The 15,138-nt window shown below is 36.6% G+C and overlaps 1 protein-coding gene across 1 annotated transcript in view; it reads left to right on the top strand.

Annotated features, from left to right (window-relative positions):
• The window catches only part of COL5A2 (collagen type V alpha 2 chain), a gene marked incomplete at its 5' end in the record, with an annotated part of 80,721 nt that overhangs the window by 39,031 nt on the left and 26,552 nt on the right, over positions 1 to 15,138 (top strand). Inside the window, 11 exons of the mRNA XM_082311444.1 lie at positions 1,391 to 1,444; positions 3,850 to 3,903; positions 4,635 to 4,688; positions 5,832 to 5,876; positions 7,102 to 7,155; positions 8,018 to 8,062; positions 11,197 to 11,250; positions 12,916 to 13,014; positions 13,458 to 13,502; positions 13,606 to 13,704; positions 14,157 to 14,210. Of these exons, the coding sequence (XP_082167570.1) occupies positions 1,391 to 1,444; positions 3,850 to 3,903; positions 4,635 to 4,688; positions 5,832 to 5,876; positions 7,102 to 7,155; positions 8,018 to 8,062; positions 11,197 to 11,250; positions 12,916 to 13,014; positions 13,458 to 13,502; positions 13,606 to 13,704; positions 14,157 to 14,210 (657 nt within the window). The remainder of the gene's footprint in view (positions 1 to 1,390; positions 1,445 to 3,849; positions 3,904 to 4,634; positions 4,689 to 5,831; positions 5,877 to 7,101; positions 7,156 to 8,017; positions 8,063 to 11,196; positions 11,251 to 12,915; positions 13,015 to 13,457; positions 13,503 to 13,605; positions 13,705 to 14,156; positions 14,211 to 15,138) is intronic.

Raw genomic sequence — 15,138 nt, 5'->3', positions numbered from 1 at the left:
TTGTAATCACACTCCTCATTAAGTGCAGTGTCATAACTATAAATCTTAGCAACCCTTTCTGAAACCCTCCTATCTTTTCCTTACATGTCACCATCGTACCTAAGGTTTAAGCACTGCCTCTTTATCATTTCTTGCCTCATCCAGTTCTCCAACTGAAATGTCTTTCTTGAAATCAGACATAATAATATACCACAGTTAGGAGGGAGCAACTGGAGGAGTCTCCTCTCTTTGGGATCACATGATGAGTTAGAACAACTGTAATGATAACATTCACCTGGATCTGGATAATAAAATTTCAGTATTTAAAATTTTTTTAACTTCTTAATGATTTATTATATTCATAACTGATTTTAAGACTCTATACATGTATGTACACATATGTGTAAGATGTAGGTATTGTACTTGTATATGTATACAAGTATATATGTACTGCACAATAAATAGCCCTAGAATTTACCGGTAGACGTATATTATTTGTTTGCAAAGCACACTAAATCCATCTGAAGTGCAATTTATAACTTGGAAACAAGCTGAAAACTGCAGATGCTGGATATTTCAGTCTAAAAATTATGATAGCTTGTGTAATGGCTGCTTTCCCATTAAACTGTACAAAGAGTTATAAGAATCTTTGGAAACAGTTAACTCGCAGTGCAGTGAAGCCAAATCTTGATACCGCTCTAAGAACTTCCTCCACTTGCAATGTAGGTATGCGTTTCTTTAATTGCATCTGTGAAGTAGTTTACCTTCTCTCTATCCAGAAACTATTTTTCTGAAGCCTTTCATATTCCTGCAGCCAAGAGTCCTGGATGTATTTGAGCTGATTAAGGCATATAAAGGAATGTTTGGTTGTGACTCTGGAGGACTTTGAATAATCTTCGAAATATGCATATTTGGTTCTACCATATTTTCTTTCCTGTTGCATGGCACAGAAAGTAGTCACCGACCTAGAATGAAATGATACACATTTTAAAACATTTGAACAGAAAGAGAAGTAACAAGCTACAATGCAGGCAGTTTTAGATTGCTGTTCCTATGGAAAATTAAAGTAATTTGACTCTGCGTGAGGATGACAAAAGGTTGCCTCATTAATTTGCAAGAAAACTACGTTGCAGCGCCATCTTGTGATGCTGAGATGCATTTTGGACTCAGTCTTCGGTTCCCGCAATTCTTTGTTAAAAACCTTTTTTAAGTTAATGTGTTTAATGCACGTTGCTAGTCATTTGTGCAGTTGATTTATATCACTGAAATGGTTACAGTAAAGAGAAGATATATAGCACTGATGTGAGTGTCCTCATTTGATTGAATGGAAGAATGATAAGAGAAGTTAATTTTCACATCTGCTATTTTCATGTGTTCCTTTTTTTTTTTTTTTTTTTTTTGCTTTCCTTAGGGTGAACCTGGTAGACCAGGACAATCCGGTGAGCCTGGATTTCCGGGATCTCCAGTAAGAGCATGATTATTTACATTTTAGCAAAATAATCATACTTAACATCATCAGTATCTCGTTTAAGAATGAGTGCAAAGCTCTGCCATTCAATTTCTGAAGTACTTGTGTTAGCTTACTCTAATGATCCAGATCAGTGTGATAGCTCAGAACCAAACAGGTCGTTCAAAAGTCCTGGAGTTAATCCTGAGAGTCATTTCACTGGTTCATGTTTCAACTGTTTCATAGATGAAATATGCATAAAACAGATGACAGTACATAGAAGTTTTACTTCATTTCCCAGTATTTCCCATGGTCATTTGTACTCATGTGCAGGAAGTGCTCAGAGAGTATAAAATGATGTCAGGTTGGGGTGGCACTGTTTACCTTTATAACAGCCAGTCTGAGGGCGGGGGGAGAGGGGATTGTATCATAGATGTATATAATTTATTTTTATATATATTTTCAATATACGAATGTGATTAAAGGGTTTCGAAATCATACATACTTGTACTGCAGAGGATACTTGTAATGGTTTACTCTAGGAATAAAAGAAAACAGGTATATTTGATGATAAAATGACATCATTTTATCATCTTATATAATTTTGGCCCATATTAAGAGTTCTACCTTCATTAGTCAAGTTTCGGTACCTGGATGGGAGCTGTAGTGTGGCTGAAAAGGGGACAGATAAATCCCAGAACTGAAGCCACTTGATACACATCATCTCTTAAGCTGCCTCCTTTTCTTTTTAAGCGTCCAGTTCTTGCCTGGCGATTTTGTTAGTGACAGGAGATATGATGTCTTGGAGAGAGAAATGATTTTTTAAGAAGGCAATGTTGTTTCTTAAGCTTTCCTCCTAAGTTTTATGGATCAAAGACAACATTTCGTAAGCTGCTTGAGGCAAATGTAGTCTGTGGAGTATTGTTCTATGCCGATCAAGTTGTTGTGCTTGATAAAATCATCTTTTAGAAGACTTTCTAATGAAGGAAAGAAGTACTGCAACTGCACACACACAAGAAAACCTTATTAAGAGTTTGCTGCAATTGCATAGCACTGTAGAGAACACCATTGAATACCCTGATAGTTTATCAGAGAAGTGTGCCACGTCTGGATCAATGACAAGGCCCATAGACTGCTACAGAGATACCCGATGGTTGTTTCCCCTTGTACATGATTTGCCTCCTTGCTATGTGACTTGTCCCATGTGTGTGCTTCATCATTTGATTGCCCTGGTTGTATAAGCTGATATACACATACCACTGAGCACAGGCCAAATAAATAGTTTTTATGAGCTACATTCAGTCTAACAAGCATAATTCGTGCAATTTCAAATTTACATGCAAGACCTTGTATGACAGCAGAGATCGTCCTTCATTGAGAAACTCACTGACTAGAAATAATTTCAAGCAATCTAATATATTCGTTTCATAAATTTCATACCTTTATAAAGTAGTTTTCCCTTTAGGAGTCTGCAAACTCTCGAGTAATTTCCCACTGAACTTTTTGATCAAACATTGTCCATGTAATTGGCTATGGGAAGACAAAGAACTTTCTTACGTTCCTTGATGCTAACAAGGAAACAGCTTGTCTGTACGTGAAGTTCTCCTCTCTAATGCTGAGATCTCAGATGTTCTTTTTTGCTCCTCTGAATATCAGTGTTGCTTCATGATGCTTTATTTTCTATATCTTCATGATTTTTTTGCTATGCCAAAAGGTATGAACTGTAATCTTTTTGAGAACTTTGGTTCAGAGGTACCATAAAGGAAGAAATGATACGTTTAAACAGTTTGCTGAATTGTTGTTATCTGAGAGTATGAAGGTGTTAATGTGATTTCCATTATAAATTCATGTGACTGATATTCTAACACGAGGTACCTAGCTCCCTTCCATTACTTAGTCTTTCCTGAAAGAGAAATCGGGAAACTTGGTAGGAAACTTAAGTGCAAGGCAACTTTGGTTTAATTGTTAAATGTGTTTTAGTAGCAGTTAATGCTACTCAGCTGACACATTCTGAAAGAACAGGTACAGTTTGCCGTTTGGTCTCAGTTTCTATTTTATTTCAAATGATAGCTCTGAGTTTTGATCTCTGTTTAATTAAAGTTTCTTCATATTAAGCTTCAAAACTTGATCTACCACTAGTCATTACTTCTATTTCAGTTTGATCATACACCGATGTAAACAATAAAGCTTTTAATATCAGTGAAAATGTGCATAATGCTGAGACTGTCTAACTTCATAGCATGTTATGCTGTGTCATCTGTGACCCACTCAAATGCTATGCCTCACTATATTATGTCACCAAGGTGACAGAGTGTTAGGAGTATTAGTATTAACGCTGCTACCCTCTTCCCTGTTGGCAGAATTATCACTAGGTTTATCTGCAGAAATAAGGATTTTATTTGTTTTTTCTTTTTCCAACCTAGGGGCCTCGAGGCTTTCCTGGTGCTCCTGGTCTTCCAGGTCTCAAGGGTCACAGGGTAAGAAACAAGATTTTCCCTCTCCTTATAGATGATGTTTCCAGGCAGTTTGAATATAAAGATACTCAACTTCTTTTGTATTAGTGGTGAATTTGACTACACTTTTAGTCCTGCCAATTGCAGCAGATTCACTGGCATTTGAGAGGAAGAGGGCCTTGCAGAAAATCAAGTCTATTCCGCTTTAAGCTGACCTCTGTATTATGTTTTCTAGTGCTTTCTTCACTCTATTTTCGAATGATCTGGGAATCTGGAAGGAGCTTGCATGAACACTGCCAAGCTTCAGGAGGCACAAACCTGACAGTTCTCTCACTTTGTTGGCAAGCCTTGCATTAGGGTGGGAAACTTGAGAGGTGGATATGTTTGCAACATGGAGTGATTACAAATTACCAAGTTTTCTGGCCAGAATTTTACTTTGGGGAGGAATAAATAGGTTTCCTATGGCTCAGAGCCGCCTCCTTGTTGTTTTAGGATTTTTTTTAAACATTCTTGTTTTAAAAAAGAAACCAAATCCAAGGAAATGTACCTTGTACAAATGGTTTCCATTTAGGAAATGTTTAAAAACTTTATTCCATCTGGGTTTTTTCTTCTTTACTTTTTTCCTCTCTTGCTCTCGCCACCTCAGATCCATTGTTAACACTTTAGTTTCAAGTTATTTTAACAATAATAGTAGGAATGCTCTCTGTGTGTACATATATAAATACAATTTCTCCATATTTTTATAACTCTTACAGGGTTTGAAAGGACTTGACGGTCCAAAAGGTGAAATTGGAGCAGCTGGAGCAAAGGTATTTTCATGGCCCAAAGAACTAAATGCTTAAGCATGTTTTCTATAATGCCAAAGTAATGAATGGTAGTAGATCTTTTGAATGCAGCTTTGTACCTTCCCCTGTCAGTGCTACTTTTATGGATTGGAGAGGCTATGTGGAATTGTCCATTTTTACTGTGTGCTTGATTCATATAAACTGCTGGGCATTATACAGGAAGATAGTTCAATAGTGCTAGTCACAGTTTCATCTGGGGCTCAATTTTAGGCCTGTAAGGTATCACTAGGTGAATTGACTGTGATCTGTCTGAGACACCTATGTAATACTGAAGACAACAAAGTCTGTCAAAACAAAGAGCCCATGCACATCTTGCAATTTTCCACTTGTCCAGAATGTGGTTCTTGTTGGCTTTATGTGACCAAGCTGAGAGAGCAAACCCAGTTTTCTAACATTTTTGTGTATAATAAAATAAAAGGCATTGGAGAGGAGAGAGAATATATTTTATCAAACTGACTAGTTTTCACCTAACAATTTTATTCTCAGAATTTTTGACCCTCGCCGGTACTGCAGCACTCCTACAACTTCAGCTCAAAGCAGTGGTAACACAGAATAGCCAGCTGGAGACAATCCTTTCAAGATGGATTAGAAGTTATTTTAAAAGAGCATAGAACACTTTTTTTCAGGCTTTTCCACATTGATCAGTGCTGATGTTGAACCATTTTTGGCCTAGTGAAGGCTGTAATCACAGGTGGGACAGAACTATTCCTCTAGATTAAAAATGTAGTAAATGAAGTGAATCTTCCAAAATCTAAATTTAAATGTGAAATCAGTAGTTAAGGAGAGTTTGTGTAAGAAAAGATTTCTTTCCTGAGATTGCCTACCACTTTCTGTGGAGGCAACAACAGCAGGAGACTTGGTAGAAACAGTGCAGTAGGTGGTGTGGGCTGTTAGCTAGAACAGGTAGGAGTTAAATCTGCTTCACTGACAATGTGTAAACATGGCATTTCCCATCAGCATGGGAAAAGGTGCCTTTGATGCACACAGGTGACTGTGCAAATATGCCTCTTAGATCTAACATAAGCACAGAGGACAGGGAGGAAACATGTAACTCCATTTTCCTTTAAACCGTTTCCTCTAATTGTGTCATTTCATTTCCATTTCTAGGGAGAATCCGGACCAACAGGTGCCATGGGTGCAACGGGTCCTCTAGTGAGTGTCATGTGCATTGGATATTACAGAAGTGGCTTTAAGATTGTAAATGCTATTGCCAATAGAAATTTTAAGTTTTTATATCTGTACTTGATGTCATGAAGCTGAACTTTCTCTTAATTAAGGCTTTGTTTTCTATTACACTAACAGTGAATTTGGTTGACCATAAGCTGTTTTTCTTTGCAATTCACAGCCATAGATAATAGCGATAAATCAGAAGGCTCAACAGAAACTTGAATGTAGGTTTTGTGATTGTTTACCTACTCATGTAAGTGTAGAGTGACTAAATGTTTTTTTACATGTTGATGCTTCGTATGGAGTGATTTCAATATGAGAAAAGCAGGTTTAGGTTGCTCTGAGATAGAAATGGGATAATTTATGTCAGAAATGCACTAGCTAAGAAAACCATTGACAGAGGATTTTGGACGTTATGGTAAGGATAAGCTTGCATGACATGGAAGTGAAACGGAGAAACTTTTTTCTCAGAGTAGTTTTCATTCAGATGTGGTTTTGGACAATTGAATACTTGTGAGCAGCGTAACATGCCAAAAATTGACTCTCAGCATGCTTCTGGAAGTAAAACACCTTTCCGATATCAGATAATTACATCTCTCTGCGAAGCACTATTTTGTAATATCCCTGAAGTGGAATGTAGTTTGTGAATGAGACATAGTAAATGAGATTGCATTATTGACCCTGGTGAGTATATACAGAATTCATTCTAATGTGTTTAAAACTGGAAATACTGTTGGAACAGGAAAAGAGAAATTACAGTCTATTAAATTTCCACTGGGCAAGCCTGTGAGGCTGCAAGGATTTATGTAAGCTGCTACTTCTTTCCTGCTATAGGACAAGATAAGCTACACTTGCAGGAGGAAAAAAAATAACTTGGTTTGGTAACTGTTGTTCGCATCACCTCTCCTTATCATGCTTGTAGTCTCAGTGTACCTAATCATCTTCTTGTTAGAAGCAAGTGAAGAATACTGAGCAGAAAATCGCTGAAGAGCGATGCAGTGCAAAACTTACTTGAAGCAAAGGAAAAGTCAAGTATGTTTAAAAAAAAAAAAGTAAAAAACAAAGAAAAATAAGAGGGGAAAAAAAAAGAGGGGATGGCATGTGTTTTCTCCACTATGGGGGGGAAAAAAAATCAAGTGAACTATGTTTTCGCCTTTTTATTCTGCCATGATGAGCTCCTAAATAATGTGCTTTTTGTTCTCTCTTCAAGGGACCTAGAGGAATGCCAGGAGAAAGAGGTCGAATTGGACCACAGGGTGCCCCTGTAAGTAGGACCTTCCTTCTCTCTCCTTGTAATTCTTCCCTTATTTTAGTTAAATTTAAATCCCTGAGCCTGAAAGTGTTTGTTTATGTGACTGCTAGTCACTTCCATGGTGAGTTCTGCTGTACCTTAAGAAAGTTAGGGCTGAGCAGAGTTTTATGGGGTGAGACCTTCACTATCGATTTCAGAAGTCAGAAAGAGTTTTAAAAGATGAATGCTAGCGGTATGGTAATTTCTCATACCAGAGCTGCCCAGGAAGCCAAATACCCTCACAACACTTTTTTCTGTGATACAAACATGTCATCTTTGTTTCTGTGAAATTCTTGAGAGGCTATTTTCACCAAAAATTACTGACCTAGAAATAATATGTATTGATTTTATCTGGAAAAAAAAGTTTAAAATGAAAGTTTAGACTTTCAATTTAAATTAAGTCTTATAATTTAATTCCGGTAATAAAGCTGTCGTCTTAAAAAATACTTTGCTTTTCAGCAAAAAGAGGGATTAGCCTTGACATGAGATCATATTTGAGTAGAAATTTCTTTCTGTTGCTTTACGTCCGGTGTCAAGTATTGTTTTTTCTGGCATTTCTCCCCATGACTTTTATGTGTTCCATTTATGTTATGTGCTGCATACAATGACACTGTCAAAATATTGGCCTCTCTGAAAATAGAGAAATCCATTAATTTGAAGGGTAGCTTAATTTCTTCCAGAAGTTTTCCATGCCAGTCTTTGGAGGGCTCTGCAATCCAGCATTTCTTTGATCACTTTAGTATGTATTGCTGTTATCACAAATGCTGACAATAAATAACTAAAAAAAAAGTTAGATTTATTATAAATATTCTAGTTTGTCTATTTTCATATCTAGGGTGGACGTGGCCAGCATGGTATGCCTGGGAAGCCAGGGCCAATGGTAAGTTTCTTTCTTAATCACCTACTTTTTTCACCTTCTATTTCCCACTTGCCTTTTGACACTACCAAAAGAAGTGCAAAAGAATTGTCGGCAGTTGCTGGTAACAGTTAAGTGCACCTGGAGTTATCTGTAAGTGATTCCTAGTTCTACTCATTTTAGCTTTAGTGCTGTCCTCTGAGAAATGATACCCTGTAGTTTGCTTCATCTAAAGGTTTTAATTTGCAGAGGAGTGGCATCTTCCCTGGAGAGGTGATGGTTTGCTGCTTTTATGAAGTGGGATCCGTATTGTAGGGAGATAAGTGTCTTAAAGATATGCACTGTAATATAAAACAGTTTATAATTGCATATTATCTTCCTTCACATACAAAGTCGGAAAATGAGATTGTAGTCATTCTCAGCAAGAAGAAATGCCACCCACTGGTAGCAGAACTTGCTACCTGCAGTTGATCCATTATAAAATGTGTAAAAGATAGCCTTTTAATTATGGACAGTCACACATTGAACTGAAGAACCAGAAGCCTATGTGTGAATGTGTGCCAAACTGAGAAAGCCTGCTATGCATGACTCTCGAATTTCTCACACAATTGCAACAGGGCTGAAGACGACTGTGGTGGTTTAAACTGTGGACATCGGTGTATCAAAGGGTGATGGTTTCAATCCTACAATCCAATCTCACAGTGCATTTGCAAAATACATTTGAGTGAATTCACATGAGTATTAGGAAGCTAGTGGGATTATTCACATACATACAGTTAATTCGGTGTTGCTTTTGCAAATGAAAGCTTACGATGATTTTGTGCTATTTGTGCGAGGCCAGTTTCCATGTTAAAAATGTGGTATTCTTTTTTCTTTGCTTTTTTTGAAAGTATTACTTTGAGAATGTGGTTGACAGTTTCTGCCTGTTGATGTAGCCAACCTGAATCTTTACCACTTTGTGACATTTAACTTAAAAAAAAAAAAAAAGAAAAAAACCCCACCCCTAAAACCCTACCATGAAAAAAACCCTCAAAACCCCAAAACACACCTGCCTGCAATTAAAATTTCATTATGTGCATACCCTTTATTTAATAGTTATATAAGTCCTGAGAAAAATTAATTTACCTGTGTCACCTTAATGAACAGACTGTTTTATTAAAAACTTCATGAAGAACTAATTAACTGTAATAGAAACTCAAAAATGAGCTAAAGTGTCTAAAAGCTGCAGAACTCAATTATTTAGCATATCATTAAAGAAGGGTAACTTGTTAGAAGAAACTTTCAAGCAGTGAAAAGATTTTTCAGTATTGAAAATAAATTATAAAGTTAAAAAAGCTGGGTCCTGAGCTAGGAAATTCTACATGAGGCTTGAAAGTTTTCTTTGGCCTAAAATATGAGCTCAGCTTCACTGGACATGATAACTGGTTGGCTAACATTTTTGGTAAAAACGATGTAGTGTCACAAGGGAGATACTGGTACTTAATGCATATGTTTCTCATTGGAGGAAGTGTTAGTGAAATGCATTGTTATTTGGGTCAGTGCAGTGGTACAGTGTAATTCTGGAATTCTTCCTGCAGCAAGAGAGAGATTTGGCAGACGTGTATTTGTGATCCAGTGAACTGGGACATAGGTTTTCAAAAATATACTTAGTGAGCTGTTACATCAGTTCTGTAGAAATCCAGTGCAAGGTCATGGCAGAAGTACTGCCTGTAATTAATGCTCAGTGGGACAGATTGTTCTTATTAAGTTTGTCAGCAGAGCTTTTTAACATAGAACATTTTTTCACAGTGTGCGTCATATTTTACAAGAAGAGAGAAAATCAGGAAAAGATAAAGAGGAATCATCTGGGAACAGTGTTGTAGTGAATATTTATAACCACTGTGTGCCGCTATCCAGAGAGTTTATAATACAGTAGAAAGATGTTCTGTTGAATGTCTTGTTCAGCTCAAGAGGAATTATGAAAATGGAAAGAATTTACAAATTTACTTTAAAGCCCTTAATTGGAAGTCTTTCTGTTTAGCAAAACAAGGTTTGCATCATACCATACAGGTGTATTAAAGTGTATACACTCGAAGTTTGCTTTCTAGTGAGTTTGGACAGTCTGCCGTGTAATGCAACCCCAGCTGTTTTCATCTCTGCCCAAACTTCATGTCCTCGCAGCCACATGAGGTGCAACTCTACAGCGCAACGCACCAAGAATTTGGCTCTAGAAACAGAAATAGTGTAGCCACATCAATGCTACGGCCTGCTCAAGCTGTCAGCCCTTCTTAGATACAGCATCGATTATCTCAAGATATAATGCTCTTTGGGAAGAGCTATACTGGTTTTGGGAGCTGAGGATGTACCTCTGCACAGCATTGGGTTTTGTGGTGTGGCATAACCCAGCCTTTCCTCCACTTCCTTTTCCAGAAATACCTGCCTATCTCTGAACAAAGATCCAAGCAGTAAACTTTCTCTGCTGTACATCTTTGTCTATACAGCCTTGAAAATTTGATACAAAATCTGCATTTTAAAGCTTGCAAATGAATTTGGCTGTTAATTTGGGAATCTCAATGGGGCAGAAGAGGAGGAAGCAGGGCATGTAGTTCCATAGCCTTCAATTATATTTTCACTAGTCATGTTGCTTACCTCAAAAATCTTGTCTAGCAACCCAATTGTTTCAATGTAGATGTGGCTCGTATACCTCTTTTTCCTAGATTACTATTTTAAGTTTAAAAGTATTGAAACTGTCCTTTGCAACATTCTATAGGACAAATTGTGGTCACTTAACAAATGTCTGATCTTTTCATTACGATACCACAGTAGCATAGATATAAAAAGAGGATATAATATTTTTGTTAAAAACTAAAATTGAAAAACAATTGCTATAATAATTTTCAACTGTGTACATTGCAATTTGTGCATTAATAGTTGAATCAAGAGCTGTAACTTTGCTGAAGTCAGTAAATACGTTACTAAAATACTGCACCGCAATTCCATAAAATCTATATGTATCACTTAGAAAAATGATATGTATAGTTATTTTGGTTTTGTTATGAACAAATGTTTTATTACTAAAAAATACGTTTAATCCCAGAACCATGCTTACCTAGTGATTAGATACTAGTCTGTGTGATGTAAACTGCAGAATTACAGCTTTGTGTGTCTGTCTTTTATAGGGCCCACTTGGTATAACTGGTTCTCCAGGTTTTCCAGGTGCTCCTGGTGTAAAGGTAAAAAATAAAATAAAAATATCTTTTCAATATGTCTAACATTAAAAAATGTGTACTAGACTACACAGAATTCAGATTGACATGTATACAGGTCCCTAAGAGTTGTGGTGAAATCAATCTTAGTCAAGATCTTGAGACAGAAGATAGAAATCAGAAGCCAAATGAAGCAATTGCAATTCACCACCGTTAGGATACTTTCTTTGCTTTCACTTTTGCTCGAGCTAAGGAGTGATTATAAGATGACTGTCATGCTGTGCCTCAGGAATCTTGTCCAGTATATTCAAAGAATAACAAGATGCATTATTACAAGGTAACTTGTGAGGAGTAGTCTAAGAGTATGGAAGCAGGACCTTCTAGTGCTGAAACTTCGAGTTTCAGCCAAGAACACTTTTTGAGATGGCCTGAACTGGTAACGCAAATGCCTGAACCCCAGCAGAGATGTACTGTAGTTCATCACAACAGAGCATATGATGATTGCCGCCTTTTGTGGCTCTGTGTTATTGGGCTGAAATGGAAAACTTTCATTGGCTGCAGCACTGTCTTTGTGGGACTTTCCTCTCTTGTTTTTCAAGAAAGTGCTCAATTTTATTTTTCCTAGCCTTGAGAATATGTCTGCAAATACAGGAAAGACAACTCATACAGCTTCCTTATACTTCTTATACTTGCCCTCTACCCAGTTGCTCCTCTTTGTTCCTTTACACTCCTAAAACATGATAGGAAAAAATTATACAAGAAGAAACGCTCAATTAGTCAGGTATCCAAGTTCAGCAGATGTTTTGTGTTGTGAAGCTGGCAACATTCACAAAACAGTTTTTTGGAAACAAGTCTTAATAAGAGTATTAACATAATGTATACAATTAAATGATAGACCTTTTAGTGCATGTCATAAAATGTTTTGGTATGGCTAAGCACTACTTAATAGCTAAATAAATGTTTGGAGAAGCTGTCACATGAAGAATCAATGAAAGCTTTTGAAAGGAGGAGCTACCTTCAAGTCTGATCATCAGATGATGTAAAATTGGAATAGCTCCTTTGAAGTCATAAAAGCTAAGCAGACCATACAATGAAGATGTGGACTTGAGTTATGAAAACGTGATATTAACAGCCATCAGTTCCAAAAGGCAAATTTCCTATATAAAGATAAAATTCAAGGGAAATTCTAGGAGGAATTTTTTTTATTGGAGCATTCAGTCCAATCTTACAGAGATTTTATATTTAATACGGTGCTGCAACACTGAGTTAATCTGTACTGTGCAAAAAGCACCCAGATGTGTTATCATTTCTAAATCTTAAGCCTTAGCTGTTAACGAAGCTAAAAAAAAAACTTGTCAAATTACAGATACGTACTGGGATTTCAGAGAGAGATGTCTATCTAAAATATTTGATCTGATTTGGGCCACTGGATATACTTCTGCTTCTCTGTAGAAAGTTTCCTTGTCCTTGTATCCACTGAGGAAAAATTCTATTTATACTTTTAAAGTTTACATTCACGTAGAAGTAGTAAAAGCACAACTAGGTAAACAAAAATATATTTTAAGGGTAATAAACTATTTCAAAACCTGAATTGTTTTTCTCTTATAAACTCAGTATTCCTCCTTAGTTACTTCGTAGCCCTACTTTTTAGAGCAAAATGATCTCCAGCTGTTTTCTCATGTGAAATCTTAGGGTGAAGCAGGTCCAACAGGTCCTCGTGGTCCTGAAGGTCCTCAAGGACAAAGAGGTGAAACAGGTCCACAGGGCCCAGCTGGATCACAAGGTCTTCCTGTAAGTACATTAAATCGAGTTCCTCAGTGCTCAGCTTGCGCATGTTGCCTCTTTATAGGGAATTTTAATACCTCACTTGATAGACACTGAGTTTTGCTCAAATTATGTTTTTCCCAGGAAAGCAAAGGTCTCATTCATTTGGTTTATGCTTATTTTGTTGAAAATAACTTTTCATTATTTAATTAAAACAACTTGGAAAACTGATCCTAGAAGTACTTTAGAGCTTAAGCTTAAACATAAGATCTTAAAGATTAAAAATCACATTAACTTGCATGCTTTGTTACCCATATTAGCATTTGCACAAGTAGGTCATATGTTGCTGTATTTATTTAATAGCTTTTATTTTCTGGTCTTGTAAAGTGGATAAAATAACTATCTTCTGCTTTTGTTATCGATACCCTCCTCATTAAAATTAATTTTAATGACTGGTACATTATCTTTAGGGTACCGAAGGGACAGATGGTTCCCCAGGTGCTAAGGGCCCTACTGTAAGTAATCATATCACTTGTTGAAGAAATGTGTAAGTGAATTTTTTATTTCCTTATTTTTATTATGTTTCCTTACTGTGCTTGCTGTCCTTTCTGTTTGTAGGGATCCCCAGGCACTGGAGGCCCCCCTGGTTTATCAGGTCCCCCTGGTTCCCCAGGACCACAAGGCAGTACTGGCCCACCTGGTATTCGAGGCCAGCCGGTAATGATGTCTTTGTCTCTATGGAAATTGTAATGTCTTCCAAATGTGTCACTCTGTGAAACTAAAACAGTGATTAGCAGTGGAGTTCCTTTAAATAAATTAATAGCATGCCGGTGAGTACGCTGAGACTCAGATCTTGTGAATATTCTGTGTGTCCAAAATACTGGTTTTGCTTCCTTAAAGGTCTAAGAAAGAAGAGTCTCTGTATAAACTTGGACAAACAGTAACAGTTATCTCCTGAAACCATCTCGTTTAAGTTTTTGTCTTGATAACATCATAATAAACAAGCATGCTGAGGGGAAAGACAGACCATTATAAGCATCCTGTTATATTGCCTACAACTAGTTACTAAACTAGGAAATGTTTTTCTGTTTCGTAGCATAATACAACATGGTCAAATGATTTATGCAGAGTTTTAACGTTATGGTTGTTATTCATGTATTTGTTTTCAGGGAGACCCTGGTGTCCCAGGTTTCAAGGGAGAAGCAGGGCCCAAAGGTGAACCTGTAAGTCTCCATATGCTTTGTAAGATGAAAAGGAATCACAAAGGCTTGTATGAGTATTTTGAATAGATTCCTACAATTTTCAGGACACTTCTGATGAGCATAATCACAAGAATAACTATTGTGGAAGACAAACCACAGTGAACCTGGCTAGACAGTACTAACAATGAATGGTGAAGCAGGTCCTTTGATGTTACAAATCATCTACCCAATACAGGCCTTACAGGACACAGGGACAGAAAACTGATTAGTGCATCTACTGAGGTTTCTGTAGCACACAGAATGAGTGTATTCTAATTTCTTCATTTCATATGAAATGGATCCATATGATTCTGGACATTTAAGAGCATACAGGTCTGTGTGCTAATCATAATAAACAAGTCCTTTTTATTTTAAATGTACATTTAATACAATTTATTCTTATGTAGTTACATATATATTAATTATGTTTTTATTTGTACATTAGAATAATACAAATGTTTATTCATTTATGGTATGAATAGCTGTTTAGCCCACAGCTAATCTTTGTGAAGATTATTTGAGAACATGGCTAATTCCATGCTGTAACCATGTGAATTTTAGAGGAAAAGTGATTCTGCAGAGTGGGAGTCAGTTGCCTTGTCAACCAATCTTTAGTTTTTCTTTCTCACTAGTTAAATGATCATGTAATAACTGACAAAAATGTACAGATGAAGTAATGGTTTCCTTACCACTGACTGTCTTCTCCTTTGAGTATTTCTACTAGAGTCTCACTGAATTTTTAATCCTTTGCAACTTGTCCAGTTGATCACAATAAATACAAATTATTGTGTCTGAGCAAATAGGTGATTATAAGAAGCACTGTACAGCTGAACTGCAGAATTACAGTTTATTCATAATGCACTTTTTACTGAAATATTAGCTTGCAAACATTGTGGAAGAGAAAAACTGA

The sequence above is a fragment of the Platalea leucorodia genome (assembly GCF_965183815.1).
Source record: "Platalea leucorodia genome assembly, chromosome: 5".
Taxonomy (NCBI): Eukaryota; Metazoa; Chordata; class Aves; order Pelecaniformes; family Threskiornithidae; genus Platalea; species Platalea leucorodia.
Note: the sequence above shows the minus strand (reverse complement) of the source record. Positions and strands in the feature narration are given on the sequence as shown.